We start from the raw sequence: 18407 nt of genomic DNA on the forward strand, positions 1-18407 counted from the left end.
CTGCTGCTGGAATTTACGTGAATCGCTGCCCTGTGCCTTGGATTTCTCCTCAAGAAGTGAGTTTGCTTTAAGAGACTCCCTTCTGATGGTCCTGAGGATGTTCAGTTTTCTCATTAATGAACAGTCTTGGCACACGTTGTGACTTTACTGGCAGTGGAAGTGAGCTATTGTGAGGCTTCCTGTGCTCTGGGTGAGGGAGAGGAAATGCTCTCAAAGGAAAGCACTGACATCAATGACAGCGCAGTTTATTCTGAGTTTGTTAATCAGTAAGTCTACCTGGGCTGGCTTTCCTGGCTTTTGTGGGAGCTTCTCTTCAGAGAGAGGCAAATTTCTTGCTTTGCAAAATTCCTGTATTTTTTTTCTATTCCTTGCCCAGTTTACAGACTGACTGGTTCCTCTGTTTTGCTCTTTCACGTTCCATTGTGTCACCTCACTTCTGGTGATCTCTGCTGTTCCCCATCTTTGCCCTGTAAATAATTGTTACCTTTTTCGTCTGTTTTCTTCAAATGACTTTTGGTTCCTCACCTGATCAGGGCCAGATTTTTATTCTGCCTCCTTCCCTGATGCTTAGTGCAATTTTGATAGCTGCTGTTTGCCTACAAAGCACATAAAGATGATGGAATGCTCAGTGTTGAATAATTAAAAAGAGTAGATGAAGCAAGACAAATGTAGCTAAAGCCTTGAGTATATATTTATACACGACTAATATCAGTAGATTTGTGCTGCTTACATAACTCTGTGTGGATGGAGTTACATGTTTTAAAACAAGTTAATTTACTGAAATACTGTCTTAGGGATTTTTGTGTTTGCTTTTGTTCCAGTGCCTAGGAATACTGACTCATCTTGTCATTTATAGAAATGCTTAGTTGTGTTTGAGCCCCAGTGATAATTTCCTTTTCTAGGATATGAATGAGTGAAAATGTGGGTCTTAAAGGTGTTTTTTTATATGCATCTGGTGTCATTCCTGTGCCATTTGTCCTTCATCACTGAATGGGTTTCTTCTGCCAGCGATGACTAGAACTGGAGAAGTTTAACTATCTTAGCCTCACAGTTTTTGTGAGGATTGTAGGAAACTGTCCTGTGCAGTGGAAATAAAGTTTTGATAAATCTAGACTTGACTCATGCATGAGATCTGAGATTGCTGTTACTATGAGCTCTTATCTATTTTTTCCTCTTTTTCATCTGGGAGTGGTCACCTGTTAATTCACTTCTTCAATTTAAAGATGTTTTTAACCAGATCTATGTTATCAGCTCCATGACAAATGAGACATTTCATTAAGAGTCACTACACTTCAGCTCTTTCAGGGTGCCAGTGTTTACAGCTCTCTTGCATTCCTTGCTAACCAAATACTCTCTGCTGATCATCCCTCCCAAATCTTGATATCGAATGGGATAATCCTGAGTGCAGTAACTGTGTTGTTTTACAGGTGTCCCAACATGCAGCCAAGTGCATTCCTGCCATGGTGTGTCCAGAGGTCACGGAGCAAATCCGCCGGGAAATCGCTGCATCTCTTCATCAGCGCAAGGGAGACTTTGCTTGCTACTTTCTGACTGACCTTGTGACCTTTACGCTGCCTGCAGGTAGCTACAAAACCCTTCTTCCTGCTGGGAGGTTTCATTGCTTGGCCACTAGTTGAAAATTATGTATTTTGACTTTCTGGTGGTGATGTGAGTGTAGGTTTTATTCATTAATTTAGTAAGAGTTTTATTTATTAAGACCTATTTTATTAGGTCAGATTTAGTAGTTGAATTTGATTACTCAGTATTTGCACACTTCAGTCCATACATTGTTCCTGTGAACTGAGCATCTGTTGTCCTACTTAGCCATGAAGAAGTGGAAGAAAAGTGGTGTGTTCTGAGGAAAGGCTGTGTTTAAAGTGAAGATTGGAGCCCAGACATTTCTGGTCCATGATGTGACTTTACACATGGCTATTTTAGCTTTCAGTCCTTGCTGTTGAGGCCCAGAGCTGTTCTTTTTACCTAGTTGTAGCAATAGCACTTTTTGAATACTTTTGAGGTGCTCTGAGATCAAAAGAATGTTTACCTATTAACAAGGAGCTATTAGAAGACTTTTAATCTTCAAAGCTGTTTCCTTTAATAGAAGTGCTACCACTAGTCAGAAAACATGCAACTGCAAACTGTGCCAATCAGCAGATCTGTTTGTCTTTTTTATAATAAAAAACATTGCAAGAATTCTGTTTGGAACCCCTTTGGTTGAGTGTTACCTCATCTCCTCTACAAAGTTCTGGATAATATTGACCTCTTGTGCACCTGACTGAGGTGCTGTATCCAGTTGTACTCTGGGTTGTGTGTGACAGGCATGTGGGGTGGGTGTAGGGGGTGTCTGGGAGAGTAAGATTTCATTGCTTTTTAGGGGAGAGAGGGGAAAAGGGCAACAAGGATTTAAAAACATGTGAGAAATGTTCTCTCCAGAGCTCAAGAATTTGTTTAGTATTTTCAAGAGAGACATCTTAAAGCACTGTGTAGCTTTTTGACTCATGTAATGGCCATTTAGTAATTAAAAAATGAAACTGTTCAAAAGCTTTTGTGCATCAAGACTTTCCACTTTCCTCACTCTTTGCCAACTGCACATATTTTGCAGTTTGGCTCTGGAGAGCATTTCCAAGGATAGAAGTATAAATCACACAATCCTTCTCAGATATTACCTGAGCAATGCAGTTTAGGAACCAGTTTTCACTCGACCTTTCAAATAAACAGATTGGATCCTCCTGAAAAGCCAGTGCTTGGGTGTTAGAGAGCAAAGCTTTTACACTGATTGCTGGTCACTGCATGCAGTTTTAGCTTAAAGAGCCCCAATCAATCATACAAAAAAAAAAAAAAAAAAAGACCACCCCACATCACCCTGCCTGCACCAGGCATTAATGTGCTTCAGGAGCAACTCATGTGCCTAAATGTGGATTTAAAGCCCTGGGGTATTGGACATCTGAGCAGGACTGGCAGCTACCACACTGCAATTAAGAGAGATCTTTGTGTCCTTGAAAAACCACTTAGGCCCCAGTCCTTATCCCCTAAAGTGCTTGAAGGGGTGCTGGATGTTCCTGTTCCTATTTTATTTACTGCCTTAACTTTCACATGTTTAAGTTTCATGATTGTGCTGAAAGCAGCAAAGTTTCTCTGGTTGCTGCTCTGCCTGGCAGCCCTTTACTGCTTATCCTCTGTTGGAATGCAGGCCAGGAGCAAATATTTACTGTGTGGCACATGCTGAGTTTTAGAATGTGTGGCAAGTGTTTGTTGTTTTAAATGGTAGAGCAGTCACAAAAGAGTTCTGCCCATTATACAGTTTCCACCTTTTTTTTTTCACCTTTTTTTTTACAAGGTAGTTGCAAATTCTGTCTGTGATGCTCTTGGAGCAGTTGTCAGTACTGGCATTTTCCATGGCATAGCTCAATAGTTTTCCCATTTCTTGTTTTTTTAACTTGATGCAAACCATTGGGGTTCTCAGAACTATTTCATTGAAGCCTGAATGAGATCACAAAGGAAGGGCATGTTCTGGAGAAGAACACATCCCTTGGGAAACTGTACCTGTCCATTGGAATAGACTGCAGAGGGGAAGCCATTCCAGACAGCTGGAAAAGCATTGCTTAGGATTAAAGTTGTGCTAAAATACAAGAAGGTTGAAAGTAAAAATACTCTTTTTAAAATTTCTCACCTCAAAGTGGTTCTCCACTTTCTCCTTCAGAGAAATCCAGTCTTACCCTGGCATGCTGTGATGATCCTTTCTGCATCAGAGGTGTGACAGTGAGGCTGAGATGCAAACCTGCCTCAGCAGCTCTGCAAAGCCTTGGGTCACACGTGACAGCAGCTTTCCAGAGGAGGTGTTGGGGCTGATAGGGCAAAGGCTGTTCTGGGAATTCTCCTGAGCAGCATCTGGTGATGTCTCTTTTACAGTAACATTTAGTGACTCTTGTATTTGCTTTCTATTTTTTTCAGATATTGAAGATCTACCACCCACAGTCCAGGAAAAATTATTTGATGAAGTACTTGACAGAGATGTTCAGAAAGGTAAATGCACTGAGAACAGCTGGGATCACTCCTGGCTTTTCATTAGAGAATGTGTCTCTTACTAAAAATAAACTACATATGTCTGTATATATGTGGGTCTGTCCATGAATGTGTTTTAAATAGAGATTGGATGCTTTCAACTTGATGTTCACCCTGGAATTCATTAAGTCACAGCTGGAAGGGACCTTGAAGATGTTCTAGAGCAGGTTGCTCCAAATCAGCAAATACCAGAATGGGGCAGCCACAGCTTCTCTGGGCAGCCTGTGCCAGGGCTCACCACTCTCACAGGGAGCAATTTCTTCCCAACATCCCATGTAACCCTGCTCTGTGGTAGTGGGATGCCATCCCCCTTGTCCCGTCACTGCATGCGCATGTAAAATTATTTTAATTTTAACATTTCCCATCTATTTATGAGGAGAGGGAAAATGGAGTCTGTAGAAATCATGTTTGTAGAGCTTTTAAAAAATCTTTAAAAGTCAGTTTTGAGTCACAAGCTTTTTAAAGAAAACTGAAAAAAGTCTTCATTTCAGTAACAATTCTCAAACAAGTGAGGTGGGAGCTATGGTTTGGTTTTGGTTTATTTTATTGACAGTAGAAGAAATTTTCTCAGCCAGGTAGTTGATCTGTTATTGAGATGCCTTTTGCAGGCTGCCCTAGAACAGAGGCTGGACAGAGCTAAAGAATAAAGCAGGGATTTACTCAAAGGATCTCCTCCATGGATGCACCTTGGGCAGCAGCAGAGCCCAGCCAGGGCTGCCCCCAGGATGAACCCAAATGGCCCCAAAATGCACGAGCGCTGCCGGGGTCTCTCCCTGGGCTCAGCTCTGCTCCATGTGCACATTGCAGTTCAGTGTCCAATCCCACTGCAGCCCCTGCAGTCCCATCCTGCTTGTTTTTCTCTCTGCAGCCCACGGGGTTTGTGCTCCTGGGCTGAGATTGGGATCATTTGTCCTTGGTGCCCAGCTGGAGCAGGAATTGTTTTGTCTCCCTGCTCTGTGCAGAGAGCTCACCATCCCCTCATGTGAAGCTCAGAAGTGCACACTAAAGCAGCATGGAATGTGAAAAACAGAAAAGCTAAACCTGAGATATTAATTGTAGTATGAAGGAGAGCAGAGTTTTATTCATGCAAAGGGGTAGATCATTGAGACTATGCCATTATTGTGCTGAATTCCCTGAGATAAATAAGAGCTTGTTCAAGAGCTGGCTGTGCCGTTGCAGAGCTGGAAGAGGAGTCTCCCATCATTAACTGGTCCCTGGAGCTGGGGACGCGCCTGGACAGCAGGCTGTACGCACTTTGGAACCGCACGGCCGGGGACTGCCTGCTCGACTCCGTGCTCCAGGCCACCTGGGGCATCTACGACAAGGACTCCGTGCTGCGCAAGGCCCTGCACGACAGTTTACACGACTGCTCCCACTGGTGAGTCAGGGCAGCTCCTGCGTCTGCTGGAGCAGCACACCCCACAGCCAGCCCTCCCCAGTTCCCTGCTGTCTTGGTTTGAAAAGCCAGGTGTCTGCTGAGGAAGGGTGGAGCCTCCCTTGAAATGAAAATCCCCTCCCTCTGAATTGTTATACTTTTTAAATTAAGGGGCTCTCAGGTAAAGATGTAGGAACGGGAATAACAGTTCTTTAGTAGGTAAATTAAAAATACAAATGGCATAGTAAAAAAAAAACCCAACCCACTGACAGAGTCAGATCAAGCCCTCTGACCCCCTGTGTGTCAGGGTGGTGGCACAGTCCCATCCCATGGGGGCTCAGCCCTCCTGCAGTGCCAGCTGTGCTTCTGCTGGAGCAGGGATCCTGCACAAGGCTGCAGTTTTCCTCTGCAGCTCCAGGGCTGCTGGAGATGGGCCTGCTCTCCCTCTGGGAATGCAGGGCAGCAGAAAGCTGCTCCTCTGGGAATGCAGGGGGCAAAGGCTGCTGTGCTGTTCCAGGCTCAGATTGGATCCAGGTAGGAATGCTTGGCTCCTCCCCTGGGCAGAGCGTCTTCCAGTGGGATGCTGGAATTTGCATGCAGGGACACTCACTGGCCCGTTAACAAGAAGTTATCTCCTGTGGAAGAGATAAAGAAAACTGCCCCACTTGGTTTTGGCAGGTGGCTCAATCTGACCAGCAGGTAAGTGCCCCACCTCTAACAGATGACAGTAGAATACCCACCCCCAGCCCCATCTTGCCCTGCAGCCTAAGACACCTGTGGATTGTGCTCCTCAAAACTGTCCAGTCCCCGTGGTCCCAGCTGGGATCTTCACCTCATGTTTTAAATAGGAGCACTGGAAACTTGGACACTGTGAACTCAGGGATGGTGTGTGATGCTCAGCAAATGGCATTTCAAGCACTAAAATGCTTTATACTTGTCAGGCATGTACTAACCACAGTTACTGCAGCTGGAATTTGTGTCCTTGCAATGTAAATCATGCACATGCCATGCCTTGCTGCTTGGTGGGAGCTGTGCAGATGATTGTTACTAGAAGATAGCCTTTTATTCTTCATAAACTTTTCAGTATTTTCATTCCATCTGCTTAGTTACAGATTTACTCAGGATTGCTCTTTTTATCCCTGTTCTCTCTGCTAAAATAATGGCAGTAAAGCAGAGTGTTGACATTTAACTGGTTCTGTCATTTGGCCATAAAATTGATTTATCATTCTGTAAAACAACTTCCCTTGCTTTGCACTGACCTGCTTTAGTAGGACACTGTGGTTTCCTTCTGCTAGAGGGACAATCTTAGTTGTTCCCCCAGTGGTGTCCAGCAGCTCTCCAGGGTGTCCTGGACTAAGGGATGAGCTGATAAAGACTGATAATCCCAAGCACAGATTATCATTTCTTTGATGTTGTTGTAGTCAAGGACAGGAGAAACACTGTCAGCACATAACTGCAGAAAGAGCCTGTCCCTGTCCTCTTGCTGTACAGAAGGTCAACAACAAAGGTTAATTTAGGGATACCTGTAAGTAAATTTTGTGCTGTTGGGGGAGAACTCCCCAAATCAGCATCCAGAGCTGGATTCCAGAGAGTTGTGCTTCAGAAGCAGTTCTCCCAAGAACCAGTGTCTGAGAGGATCTGTCACTGCTTTGGAGCTGTTCAGCTTGGAGTGTGCATCTCAGCCATGCAGGAATGTCCCTGGCAGCCCCCATGAGGCCAGAACAGAAATTTAGGATAGATCAGGTTTTGTTCTTTATGGTAACAAAACTAAACATGGTATCCAAAAACATGCTGCAAAGTAGTGAGCTTTGGACCAAATCTCCCAAAATGTTGGTGTTAATTGTTGGTTGACTTACTGCTGTAGCTTAATATAAGATACAGCCACTTAGAGGCTATTCAGTCTTGTCAGGGTTTCTAGTTTAGATCTAGACAGAATTTTTATTTTACTCTGCATTTGTTTAATCTTTATCCTTATTAGAAGCATAATTTTTACCTGCTTGATGTGTTCCTTCAAGGAAACAAGTCTTCAGACTAGAAAGGACAGGTATTCAAGGAACAAGTAATGTTCTTTTTAGGAACAAGTCTTTAGAATAAGTCTTTTAGGCAGATTTTGTTGTAAATTGATCATTCTGTACATCCTGTAGGTGCTGTATAGATGCCATTTGAGAAGATACATTTAATTTTGTGGGCTAGGACATGTGGCTGATACGAAGTGATGTCGTCACTGGAACAGGCTCTTAAATGCAATCCCTGCTTAAACTTTTATCTAGTGGAATTATTCTTCAAAGCCTCCACAAAGACACTTAAAAATGGGTATTTTTGTAGTCAGACAGAAAACACTCATGTACCTCATTTGACCTGGTTTTATGTTTGTTTAGATGCTGAACAAAGAAAAATCTATTTACCAGAGACAGTCTTGTGTCTGGTACTCAGAAAAAGCTCCACAGTGAAGTTCCCAGAGGCTCTGGCCTGTGGAGTCTTTTCCACTCACTTTTCAATAACTCCACTTGTTTAGTTTACACAAAAGTGTGTTTTGAAGTGCCCCTTTTTGTATTCCACCATTAGCTTTTGCTAGAGAATAGGCACATGCCCTAAGTTGACTTCCAGAATTTTATTTTTTAATGGATGCACTCAGTTCTCTTGTGTTACCCTGAAAAGTTTGCTTTAAATGAGATCAAAATCTTGTCTATGGCTGACTAACACAGGGAAAAAAACTTCTTTAGAACACTTTCACAATCCAGCTTTTAGGGAGTAGTTTGGTGTTTTCCTTTTTTTTTCTTTTTTCCTTTGAATGTTCTGAGCTTTCTCTCTCATTCTGGTGGTGTGGGAGTTCTTGTTGTTGTTTTGCTTTGTTTTTTCTTCTTTCCCCCAGAATCTGATTAAATTTCTTTCAGCAGGCTTGGGAATTAATTAGTTTAACACAAAGTACTGTTAAAAATTTATGAAGGAAAACAGGCAAAATATTTATCAGGTTCAAAGGTGGAAGTGTTGGTGTGTTTGGATAAAAAGTGGAATATAGATACAGAAGATCCCCTGTAGATATTACTGTCAATTAGCCCAGACCTATCCAAATATCTTAATAATAGGAATTTCAACCATGCAAAGGTTTTCCTGGACTGGGGAAACCCAGCCTGGCTCCTACACATCAAGATTTTAGGGTGATTTCACCTTCAGTGAAAGCATAGGAAAGATCTTATCCACACACACTCACTGCCTGCTGGTATTCTCAGGTTTTAATTAAGTGAGTTCATTTCAGTGACATTTTTAATAAACTGAAACTTCAGAATGGTTTCTTTGTCTTGCCAGTGAAGACCATTGTTTAAAGGTTGGCTCAGCACTGTTCCCTAAATCCTGGTTCCTAATATGAAGTTGTGGCTTTTCCATAGTGTGGTGATTGGACAGAGTTAAAAACTTTGAAAAGCAAACACCTTCCTTTTAGTGTGTGATTTTTCTTGGTAAATGGTTAAATACAATATCATGACTAAACTAAATCCCATATTTGATTCTTATCCACGTTGCTTTACAACTCCATATAATGTGGAATTACCACCCCATTGCTCTAAAATCTGGTATAAAACAGATTCTGCCTCCTAACCATGGGCTGTTGGAAATTGATATGCAAGCACTTTGAAGTTAATTGACTCATGATGTGCTTAAAAATAGAAAATACGTATTTTTTTGTGTGAGAAGAATGAGCAACTCCTCCTGTATGAAATGGAATGTCTTACTTGTATATCAACACTTAAATAAGCCTAAATAAGACTTTAAAAAAATACCAAACCCTATTGCAAGAATTATCAAACTAGGCAGGAGCTTGGTAGGAACTTGGATCATGTTTGCTGTAGGCATTGCTTTTTTTTTAGGTGGTTCTTAAATGAAGATTGACAAATGGAGTCTCCTGAAGATAAAAAAACCAAAATCCAGTTTTCCTGCTACTTGCCCTCTTTCCCACCCCTTCTTGGGATGAAGGATTACAAGGGTTAAATACTGCTGTCAGGATTTTGGTGGTTGAGTAAATATTTTTGCCTTCACCACTTTTTTCCTCTCTCTCTCACAATTTAGGTTCTACACACGCTGGAAAGAGTGGGAATCGTGGTATTCCCAAAGCTTCGGTTTACATTTCTCCTTGCGAGAGGAACAGTGGCAGGAAGATTGGGCATTCATTCTCTCTCTTGCAAGCCAGGTAAGAAAACTCCTTTGTCAGAGCCCTTTTGGAAAAGATATTTTAATATCTGGAAAGAAGTTTTGGAACTAGAGAGTTTTTTTGGGAATAAGAATATTTCTCTGTGAAGGAAGAGCATTCCTGTTAAGCCAGTGATCTTAAAATCTTACTGCATAAGCTCTTCTGCTGATATGGAAAGGTTCATTTGAAATTATAATTTTTGAGCTTCTATTAAGCAGTGCAACACAAAAAAGAATTGTGGTATTAGAGTGAAGTCTGTAGAACAAACTCATAGACAATCATATGTTTAATATCCAGCTCCTGCAGCACTTTTAGCTCCCAAACACACCTCCAAATCTGTCAGCTTACACTGCTCAAACTCCTGCAAGCTGAGATTTTATAACTCCCCTCCAAAATGAGATTTACATTCCTATAAGCTTCCAGCTATGGGAGTATTTTTAGCTCCTCTTTTAAACATGATTTTGGTACTATTTTTTTGAGATTTGTTGTGTATGTGCCCTTTTCCTATCATCAAAAGGTATTTGCCTTAAAGTGCCCTCAGATGAAGGAATTATTTTTAGACCTAACATTATGTAGAGTTTCACTTCTAAGTGGGGAATGAAATCCATTACACTGAACCTGGGCAATAGGACAGAATTATTACTGACAGCTGACAAGCTGAAATGTTTTTCCTTATTTCCAATAATTTTCCAGTCTTTTGTTTTTCCTGTCAGAGCTTTATCACTCTTAAAAGCATTTGAAGACTGTTTTTCAAATTTCAGAGTAGAGGATGGTAAGTTCTGTTTCAAGTGATGTCTTTCTTTGTGTTTGGTTCAGCCTGGAGCGAGTTTGGAGCAGACACACATTTTTGTACTTGCACATATTCTTAGAAGACCAATTATAGTTTATGGAGTAAAATATTACAAGAGTTTTCGGGGAGAAACATTAGGATATACCCGCTTCCAAGGTAAGCTTTTCATTTTCTAAATTCACTTTCCAACAGGGTTGGGCTGTAAAGCACTAGTGACATGAAGTGACTGTCTGGAAAAGGATGGAATACTATTGTAGATAAATTTTCATTTGCTATTAAAAAGAACAAAATAATCCTCTCCAAACCTGAAGTTTTTCATTTTATAGTGGGCATGGTGTCTGTAAAAGTGAATTACATGATACTTTAAATGGGAATTTAAAAAATTTATCTGTGTTTCAGTGATTCACACTTTACAGCAGGTGTGAATACTGACTTACTTCTCATCAGTACTATAATTTTGCATAGCTTGATCAGGTTCTTTCTGACTTTTTTTTTCTCCTGGTCTTCAGGACAGCCTGACTGTCCTTAAGATAAATGTGAAGATGACTCAGTCCAGTTTTGCTTAGACTTAACATCTGTGGATTTCTAAAGATGCATTTTCTGCTTTGCAAGCCAAATCTGTGTTTGGGCAACTTCCCCCTCTGTGACATGCTAATACTTCATTATTCAAATAATCAAACATGAGAGGGGATTGGGAGCATCTGCACAAACTGAGCTGTAAACAGAACCACGGGGAAGGAGCTGTGTGTGTTCCAGGGGGTTGGGACATTTGTTTTGCCCACAGTTCATATTCCTGGCCTCAAGTACATCTGCTTGATGATAACCCACTCTTTATTTATAGCTTAGCTGAGGGCTTCCCAAAACATCTTTGTGATTTGAAAGAAAAAAATATAGTGCCTTTGGAAGGAGGCAAGGCCATGATCCATAGAAAACCCTAAGCTGTGCAGTTAATATTAATTTTTAACTATTTAGAGTCTTGGCTTCCAAGTTTGTGGCAGTAACAAAACTTCATGTAGGGAAATGAATTACTTTTTTGAAGAGTCTAAAAGTTTAGTAGTCATTGTAGTTAGATGTTAACTTTTCTTTTGATGATGAAAGGCAGCTGGGAAGGGACACTTACTTGTGTCACTTAAATCTGACACTCCAGCTTTGTGTTGTTTTTAACTCCAAGGTTTAGTGGTTTGCTAATGGTTTTATTTCCTAGATTGGGCATCAAGGCAGACAAGTGTTACATGGCCTAAATGTGCTGAAGTTTTCTTGCTCTGTGAACCAGAAGGAAACTGGGTGTCTGGAACACCCTTTTACTGCACACAGGTTTCCAGGAATTCAGGCAGTCAAATAGTTACATCTTGAGATTTGCCACAAGCCAAATTCATCCGTACATGGACACAGCCCTGGGAACAGGTGAACTTGGAGTCCTGTGTCCCAGTAGCTGGAATTGCTCCTCTCCCTGGCCAGCCACATTTTTGTGGTTAATGTGTGCTCATCAAATGCCAGTGGCACAGCTGAAACCCAGCTGATGCACTGGGAGTGGGGTGGGCTGCCAGGAGGAGTCTCCTGCTCTGGGCCTGTGGGTGGGCATGGGAGCTTTGGGGAGTGCTGGGGTGTCCCTGCCTCTCTTTAACATCACATCCACCAGAAAAATCCCTGGAAGTGTCCAGGGCCAGGTTGGAACCTGGGAAGGTGGAAGATTGCGCAGGATGGGCTTTAAGCTCCCTTCCAACCCAAACCACTCTATAGTAAAAATGGGGAAATGAATTTTTTTAGTGCTTGTTCAACATCATGGTTCAGTTTGTCGCACCCTCTTAGCCACCCCTGACAGGAATTTTTTTCCCCAGGGATTCCTTGTTCCAGCTTGGTATCCTTGCTGTAGCTGCTGTGAATCCCATAATTGCCAGCCTCCTTGTTCCCCAGATTCCAGCTGACTCTTAATTCTTTAAGTACTAAAGCTTCAGTGGTGGAAGATCTGCTTGCTCAAGCCCTAACTAGGACCCTGGCTGACCCTCCTGGTCTGGCCATGTGTATTTAGTGGCACAAATATATAGCTTTTAAAATTGAACAGGAAAAAAGATGACTGACTGAAGTGATCAACAGGTCAAGCTGGAGAAACGAAATCCTCTGTGGGTGGCTTCAGGGTAGGTGTTAGCCCGTACTCTTTATTTTCTGTGGCTTGTGGTCATGTCAACTGTTGTTGCACGACCTTCTGGCTTTATATCAGAGTGACTTTTATAACTCTTGAGAGCACTAGATATTCTCCCTGGCAGTGCTTGAAATTCTTTTCTTGTGGAGCTCATCACAGTGTTGAGGAGGAATGGGAAATGCAGCACAGCCTTCTGTCTTGGGGAAATGATGAGTGTGGAATTTTCACCAGGATAAAACAATGGTGAAAGAAGATTTCCAAACACTTGCTGAATTTCAGTGTAGAGATGGAGGCAGATGAGTTTCAGTACTGAAAGGTCACAAAGCTGTGCTCCCAGGAATTGAAGGACTGTCTTCCTTCCATTTGAGTGGATGTCATCTTCAGTGTAAATTCAGACTTTGATTGGATGTTTGGTTCTTTCCCTTAATGCGAAGGTTTGAAACTTTCTGGTGAATGATTATCCTGTGTTCTTCACCTTTTGTGTTTAACATTGCTTTAGAGTGAGACTTAATAATGGGGACAGGAGGAAGGGAGGGCTAAGCAGGTATTGAAAGGATCTGTCTTTAAATCGAGGTGTTGTAAAAACTTCTGCAACTCTTAATTTTAAACAAATGGAAAGACTTTTAGGTAGCTCTTGATTGCTAATTCAGAAACAAGGGGGGAAGAAAAAAGGCACAATTATTTACTGGTAACCCCACTAATTTTTACTGCAGTACAAAAAGATGAGCTCAACATTTAAGCAGAACCTCCAAAGCCACCCCTGCCTCAGATTCCCATTTTAGCGTTGCCCTTCCCTCTCTGGGCTGTCGAGGAGCTGTGTTTGCAGCAGCAGCTGTACTAGGAGGGGTTGCTATGCTACATGTGCACTCGAGTTTATGTGGGGCTATTTTTAACCTGTCACAAGGTGAGCTGTGCTTTTGCTTAAGTTGTCTTGCAGCAGTACACACCAAGAATTATTTATGTTCCTGGAAGAAAGGAGTTCCAGTTTTATTTTGAGACCTCGAGCAAATTGCTGTCTTTATTGCTAAAAATGGTGATGAGAAAAAGTGCAGTTCTTCTCAGAATTTGTGACATCAGGTGTTGGTTGTAGCTGAGTAAAGTAGTATCAGCTTTTTGGCACTTTTTTTTAAATTGATATGAATAATTGATGTGTGTTAATTTAATCTGTGAGTACTGTATATGAGCAGTCCCATTCTCTGGGATGGGTTACATCAGTGCTGAGTAACATTTTGTGCAGTGAGTTCTTTTAATGGTAAGTTTTGTGAGCAGATGGTGGAATTTTTGCTCTGGTAAAAATAGACATCTGACTGTAACCTTTATTTCTGTCATGCAGAATCTTTTTTTTCTTCAGTTTTAAGAAGAATTATCAAACATAAAAGGCAGCTTTTTAAACCTTGTTTTTTGTTCATCGCTGCACTATAGACCATACATTTTAGTGCTGTGGTAATGTATTGGTTGTGATTGTAGTATTTTGTGTTAAAACTTGTATTGCAAAGATATCTGACTTGTGTTAATTAACAACAATTAGCTCTACTGAAAAGTGTGGCCTGTGCCAGTGCAGACCAAACCGTGTATGTTTTAAATGTGATGTGCTTCTCTTCGGCCCAAACCACAAGGTTTGTATCAAAATCCTTCCTTGCTGAGCAGCAGTTCTGAGCCTTTCCCTGTGCTTCCCTTCCCCACAGGTGTGTATTTGCCTTTGTTATGGGAACAGAGTTTTTGTTGGAAAAGTCCCATAGCTCTGGGCTACACGAGGGGCCATTTCTCCGCCCTGGTTGCCATGGAGAATGACGGCTATGGCAATCGAGGCGCTGGTGCTAATTTGAACACTGACGATGATGTTACTGTTACTTTTCTACCCTTGGTGGACAGCGAGAGGAAATTATTGCACATTCACTTCCTTTCTGCTCAAGAGGTAAGAAAGAAACACCTGGTGTGTGCTGGTGGCTTTGTCACAGCTGCTCGCTGGAGCTCAGCAGTCTCTGTAGCTCCGAGTTTTTGGTGTCCAAAGAACTACAGGGAGTGTGCTGTTCTGGTTAATTAATGCTGCTCCCTTCCCCATCATTCCAGGTGATGCTGAAAGGTATTTTCCCACAAATCTGATTTCTATTTACAGCTCTGTAAATAGAATGTAACTTCCTTGCCCATGTAAATCACAGAAACAGAATCATAGAATCACAGAATGTCCTGAGCTGGAAGGGACCCACAAGGATCATTCAGTCCAACTCCTGGCCCTGCACAGGACCCCCCAACAATCCCACCCTGTGCCTCAGAACACCGAGTATCAGAATACCTAGAAAGGGACACAAAAACAAGGGTTCTGGCACTAAGGCAAGACTGAAATCTGCCTTTTGGGTTTTTTTTCCCTAAAAGATGAAACACAAGTATTGGCCTACAGTTGCAGCATTTTCCACCTTCTATTCTAATGAAACTCGACTCATTTTTGCTTTAATAACTATGATAAAAATGTGGAACTACTTCACTAAAGGGTGTGCATGGGTGAAGGGAGGACTGGAAAACTGATATAATTGCAGAAAGTGGGCATTCTGTAAATAAAAGGAGAAAAATATGATCTTCAAGTCTAGAAAGGGATGCTTCTTCAGCAAGCCATGATATTTGTTATATTTTGCAAGAGAAAATGTTGAGAACTTAGAAATATATGTTTCTAAAGCCAGAAAGCTCTGTTAGGACTTCCCTCCTTATATATGGTGTTTAGATAAATAGATGCTTAAAAATGGATAAATAGTTGCTTAAATAGATAAATAGTTGCTCAAAAATAGATAAATAGAAAAATAAGTAGATAAATAGTTGCTTAAAAATAACTGAAGACCAAACTGGAAATAGACATGTGAAAAATTGGGGAGAAGAGCTGGAGAGTACTTCCAGAGCCTTTGGTTGAAAATGCAGTGGGCATCAGTTTTTCTTTTCTGGGTGTGATGCCTTGGAGTGGCTACCCTAGAACAGAGGCAAGATCAGGAGAATCCCGGGCAGGATGGGGGAGAATCCTGGGCAGGATTGAGAGAATCCTAGGCAAGATTGAGAGAATCCTAGGCAGGATGAGTAGAAAGATGAGGAGAGTCCTAGGCAAGATGAGGAGAATGCTAGGCAAGATGAGGAGAATGCTAGGCAAGATGAGGAGAATGCTAGGCAAGATTGGGAATCCAGTGCGACGCGCGTGGAGCAGGGATGGCGCTGGGCGTTTGGGAAGCCTCATTCCTGGTGTTTTCTGTGCCCCAAAGATAGGCAACGAGGAGCAGCAGGAGAAGCTGCTGCGGGAGTGGCTGGACTGCTGCGTGACAGAGGGAGGGGTGCTGGTGGCCATGCAGAAGAGCTCCCGCCGGCGCAACCACCCGCTGGTCACCCAGATGGTGGAGAAGTGGCTCGACCGCTACCGGCAGATCCGGCCCTGCACGTCCCTGTCCGACGGCGAGGAGGACGAGGATGACGACGATGAGTGAGGGGGAATAAAGTGCAAATGAGCAGCGCAGAGTGTGTGCCCCCGAGTGAGCGTTGTGCTGTAGCAGTTGGGTGTGGAGCGACCCAGGTCTTAGGGGATACATGCTGGGAAGGATTCTCCGACAGCACGGGGAGAGGATGGACGCTCATCCTGCTGCCTGGAGAGAGCCAAGTGGGCTGGACTACAGTTTGTATAAAAACACGAAAAAGAAAACAAAAAACAGCTAATTTTATTATCAAGATGGAAAAAAAAAAAAAGCAAACCAAACCAACCCCATTTTTCTTTCTGACTGTAAATCTGTCTATAAATGTACCGCATGTGGTTGTGTAAGAGGTTGTGTAATAGGAAACGTATACCAGCATCTTAATTATTGCAGAGAAATTTTTCAGCTAAGGGCACTTCTGAAAGCACATGTGAGCTGGATGGATATCTCCTCCCTCTGAGATTCTTTTACAGTAGAACCTGGTCTTCTCCATCACCTTTTAGATACTCTGACACATTTCCCTGAAAGGCCTTTTCCTGTGAAATCTCACTAGTGCCCAGGTCAGATTGTGAGAGGTTTTTTTTGTTTGCACAGATATCCACAGCAAGTCATAAGCAAAAATGCGTTTGTTATTTTACTAATATTTTAGTTATTGCTGTGCCCACATAATAAAGCCTAAACTCTACGGAACAAACTGGAAGAGAAGTTAAATTTACATTGAGTGAAATGATTTGTTTCCTGAAAAAGCTTTTTGGGGGTTTTTTTGCCTTTTATTTTTTCTTCTAATAGTTAATAGATTCCTTTCAGTATACATAAGTATATTTATTCAGAGAAGTGACCTAAAAGGGATTTTATTCCTGTGAGCATACACTAAACAAAATTGTGTGAAATCAGAACTTGAACACAATTGAGAATTTAATCTTGTCAAAACTCAGTCTTGCTGTGTTACAAATTGTATAATTTTTATCATTTATTCTTTGATCACTCAAACTTTGCTGCAAATGAAAAAAACACCTTTTTAAAGGTTACTCCTCGGTCACTAAATCTAGTGAGAATCCACTTGGCAGTTCTAATTAAAAAGAAGAATCTATGCTCAAGTTGTTTAAAAGCACTGTTATATATTTCTCAGTATGTAAACCTGGGAATTTCTTGCATGTTGATTGATGTGGCCATACTTAAACTTATGTAAGTTCCTAAGACTGTAAGTTCAGAGTATATTCTCCAGTAGAAATTTTATTATATTTGATAACTTTAGCCATGTAACCTGTAATGGATAAAGTTTATCTAAAAATCTCACTGAAACACTAAAGGTTAATGCCAGTTTTTGCATATACAGTGCAATTCAGGTTGTCTTGAAAAGCACTTTTGATGGTGTGGTGGTTGAATAAGAAATTTTGCAGTAGATGAAATTGTTTTAATTAGAATTTGGAAAGAAGCCCCATAGCACCTATTTTTATGTAGTTCAGAGCTATGGAAACCCTGAGGAAGTTGCTGCTTTTTCTTCCAAATGCTGCTTAGATGGTGTTGAAACGTGCACAACTCCTACAGAACCTTGGTGACGACACCGAAAGAAATAATGAAGTACTGTATTAATTTTGCAATTTTCCCGTCCCAGATCCCACTGAGGTTTATTATGTCTTCACCTTTTTTGGTCATTAGGTTTCCTCTGCTTGGTGCATGCCCAGATTTCCAGGTGAAGGATGAATGCTGCTCTGCCATGTGAGTGACCCAAATTCACCACCCAGCCCCAGATACTCCAGGGGTTCTTCATGAGCACACGGTCCTGGTTCAAGTTCCCTTTCTAAACTGGGTTGGTTTTTTTTTATCCTTACCTTGCAGTGAAATCCTTTTATACCTTGTCTAGCTGAGGATGTAAGGCTTTTCTGTCAGGGGAGCTGAATGCAGGGTAAGCTGGGATGAGGATTTCTGTGCCCTGAGCTGGCGCGCACCGTGTGCTGGAGTGGTTTGTGTCGTGCTGTGACCACGGGGGTCCTAACTCAGCCAGCCTGAGGAGCTCTCAGTGGCCACACCTGGAACTTCAGATCCCAACCTGCCCTGTGGACAGAAGGAAAAGCCCCATATTCCATGGGCTGCTTGCTCTGAGGATGCTGTGGAGTTTTCACCTCCCACCCATGTTCTTTTGGCAGTGCTGTTTGTTGGGGGAAGCAGAGCTTTCCTCGTCCCAAGGAGTGAATTGCCAATGTGAAAGTCTCCCTTGAGCCAAACTGGCCCTGCTCTCCTGCTGTCCACGGGCAGCCTGCATTGTGCCCCTGTCCCCAGCCCTGCCCCGAGGTCAGTTCAGCTGTTCCCAACCGCATGCACCGATGGATTCTCACTGCTCTGACAGGACAGTCCTGGTACTTTGGATCACTTGGCTTCCTCGATCATTATTGTTTTGTTCTGATGTGCTGTACAAT

General features: G+C 42.1%; 1 protein-coding gene across 2 annotated transcripts in view; it reads left to right on the forward strand.

The window, feature by feature from the left end:
• ZRANB1 (zinc finger RANBP2-type containing 1) overlaps positions 1–17564 on the forward strand; it is a 41979-nt gene extending 24415 nt beyond the window's left edge. For both annotated transcript variants that reach the window (XM_064431555.1, XM_064431554.1), the window contains exons 5-11: positions 1428–1581; positions 3952–4023; positions 5242–5440; positions 9500–9620; positions 10437–10566; positions 14236–14465; positions 15790–17564. In XM_064431555.1, the coding sequence (XP_064287625.1) occupies positions 1428–1581; positions 3952–4023; positions 5242–5440; positions 9500–9620; positions 10437–10566; positions 14236–14465; positions 15790–16008 (1125 nt within the window). In that variant the 3' untranslated portion in view covers positions 16009–17564. The remainder of the gene's footprint in view (positions 1–1427; positions 1582–3951; positions 4024–5241; positions 5441–9499; positions 9621–10436; positions 10567–14235; positions 14466–15789) is intronic.
• The last annotated feature ends 843 nt before the right edge of the window (positions 17565–18407 follow it).

The sequence above is a fragment of the Passer domesticus genome, chromosome 8 (assembly GCF_036417665.1).
Source record: "Passer domesticus isolate bPasDom1 chromosome 8, bPasDom1.hap1, whole genome shotgun sequence".
Classification (NCBI taxonomy): Eukaryota; Metazoa; Chordata; class Aves; order Passeriformes; family Passeridae; genus Passer; species Passer domesticus.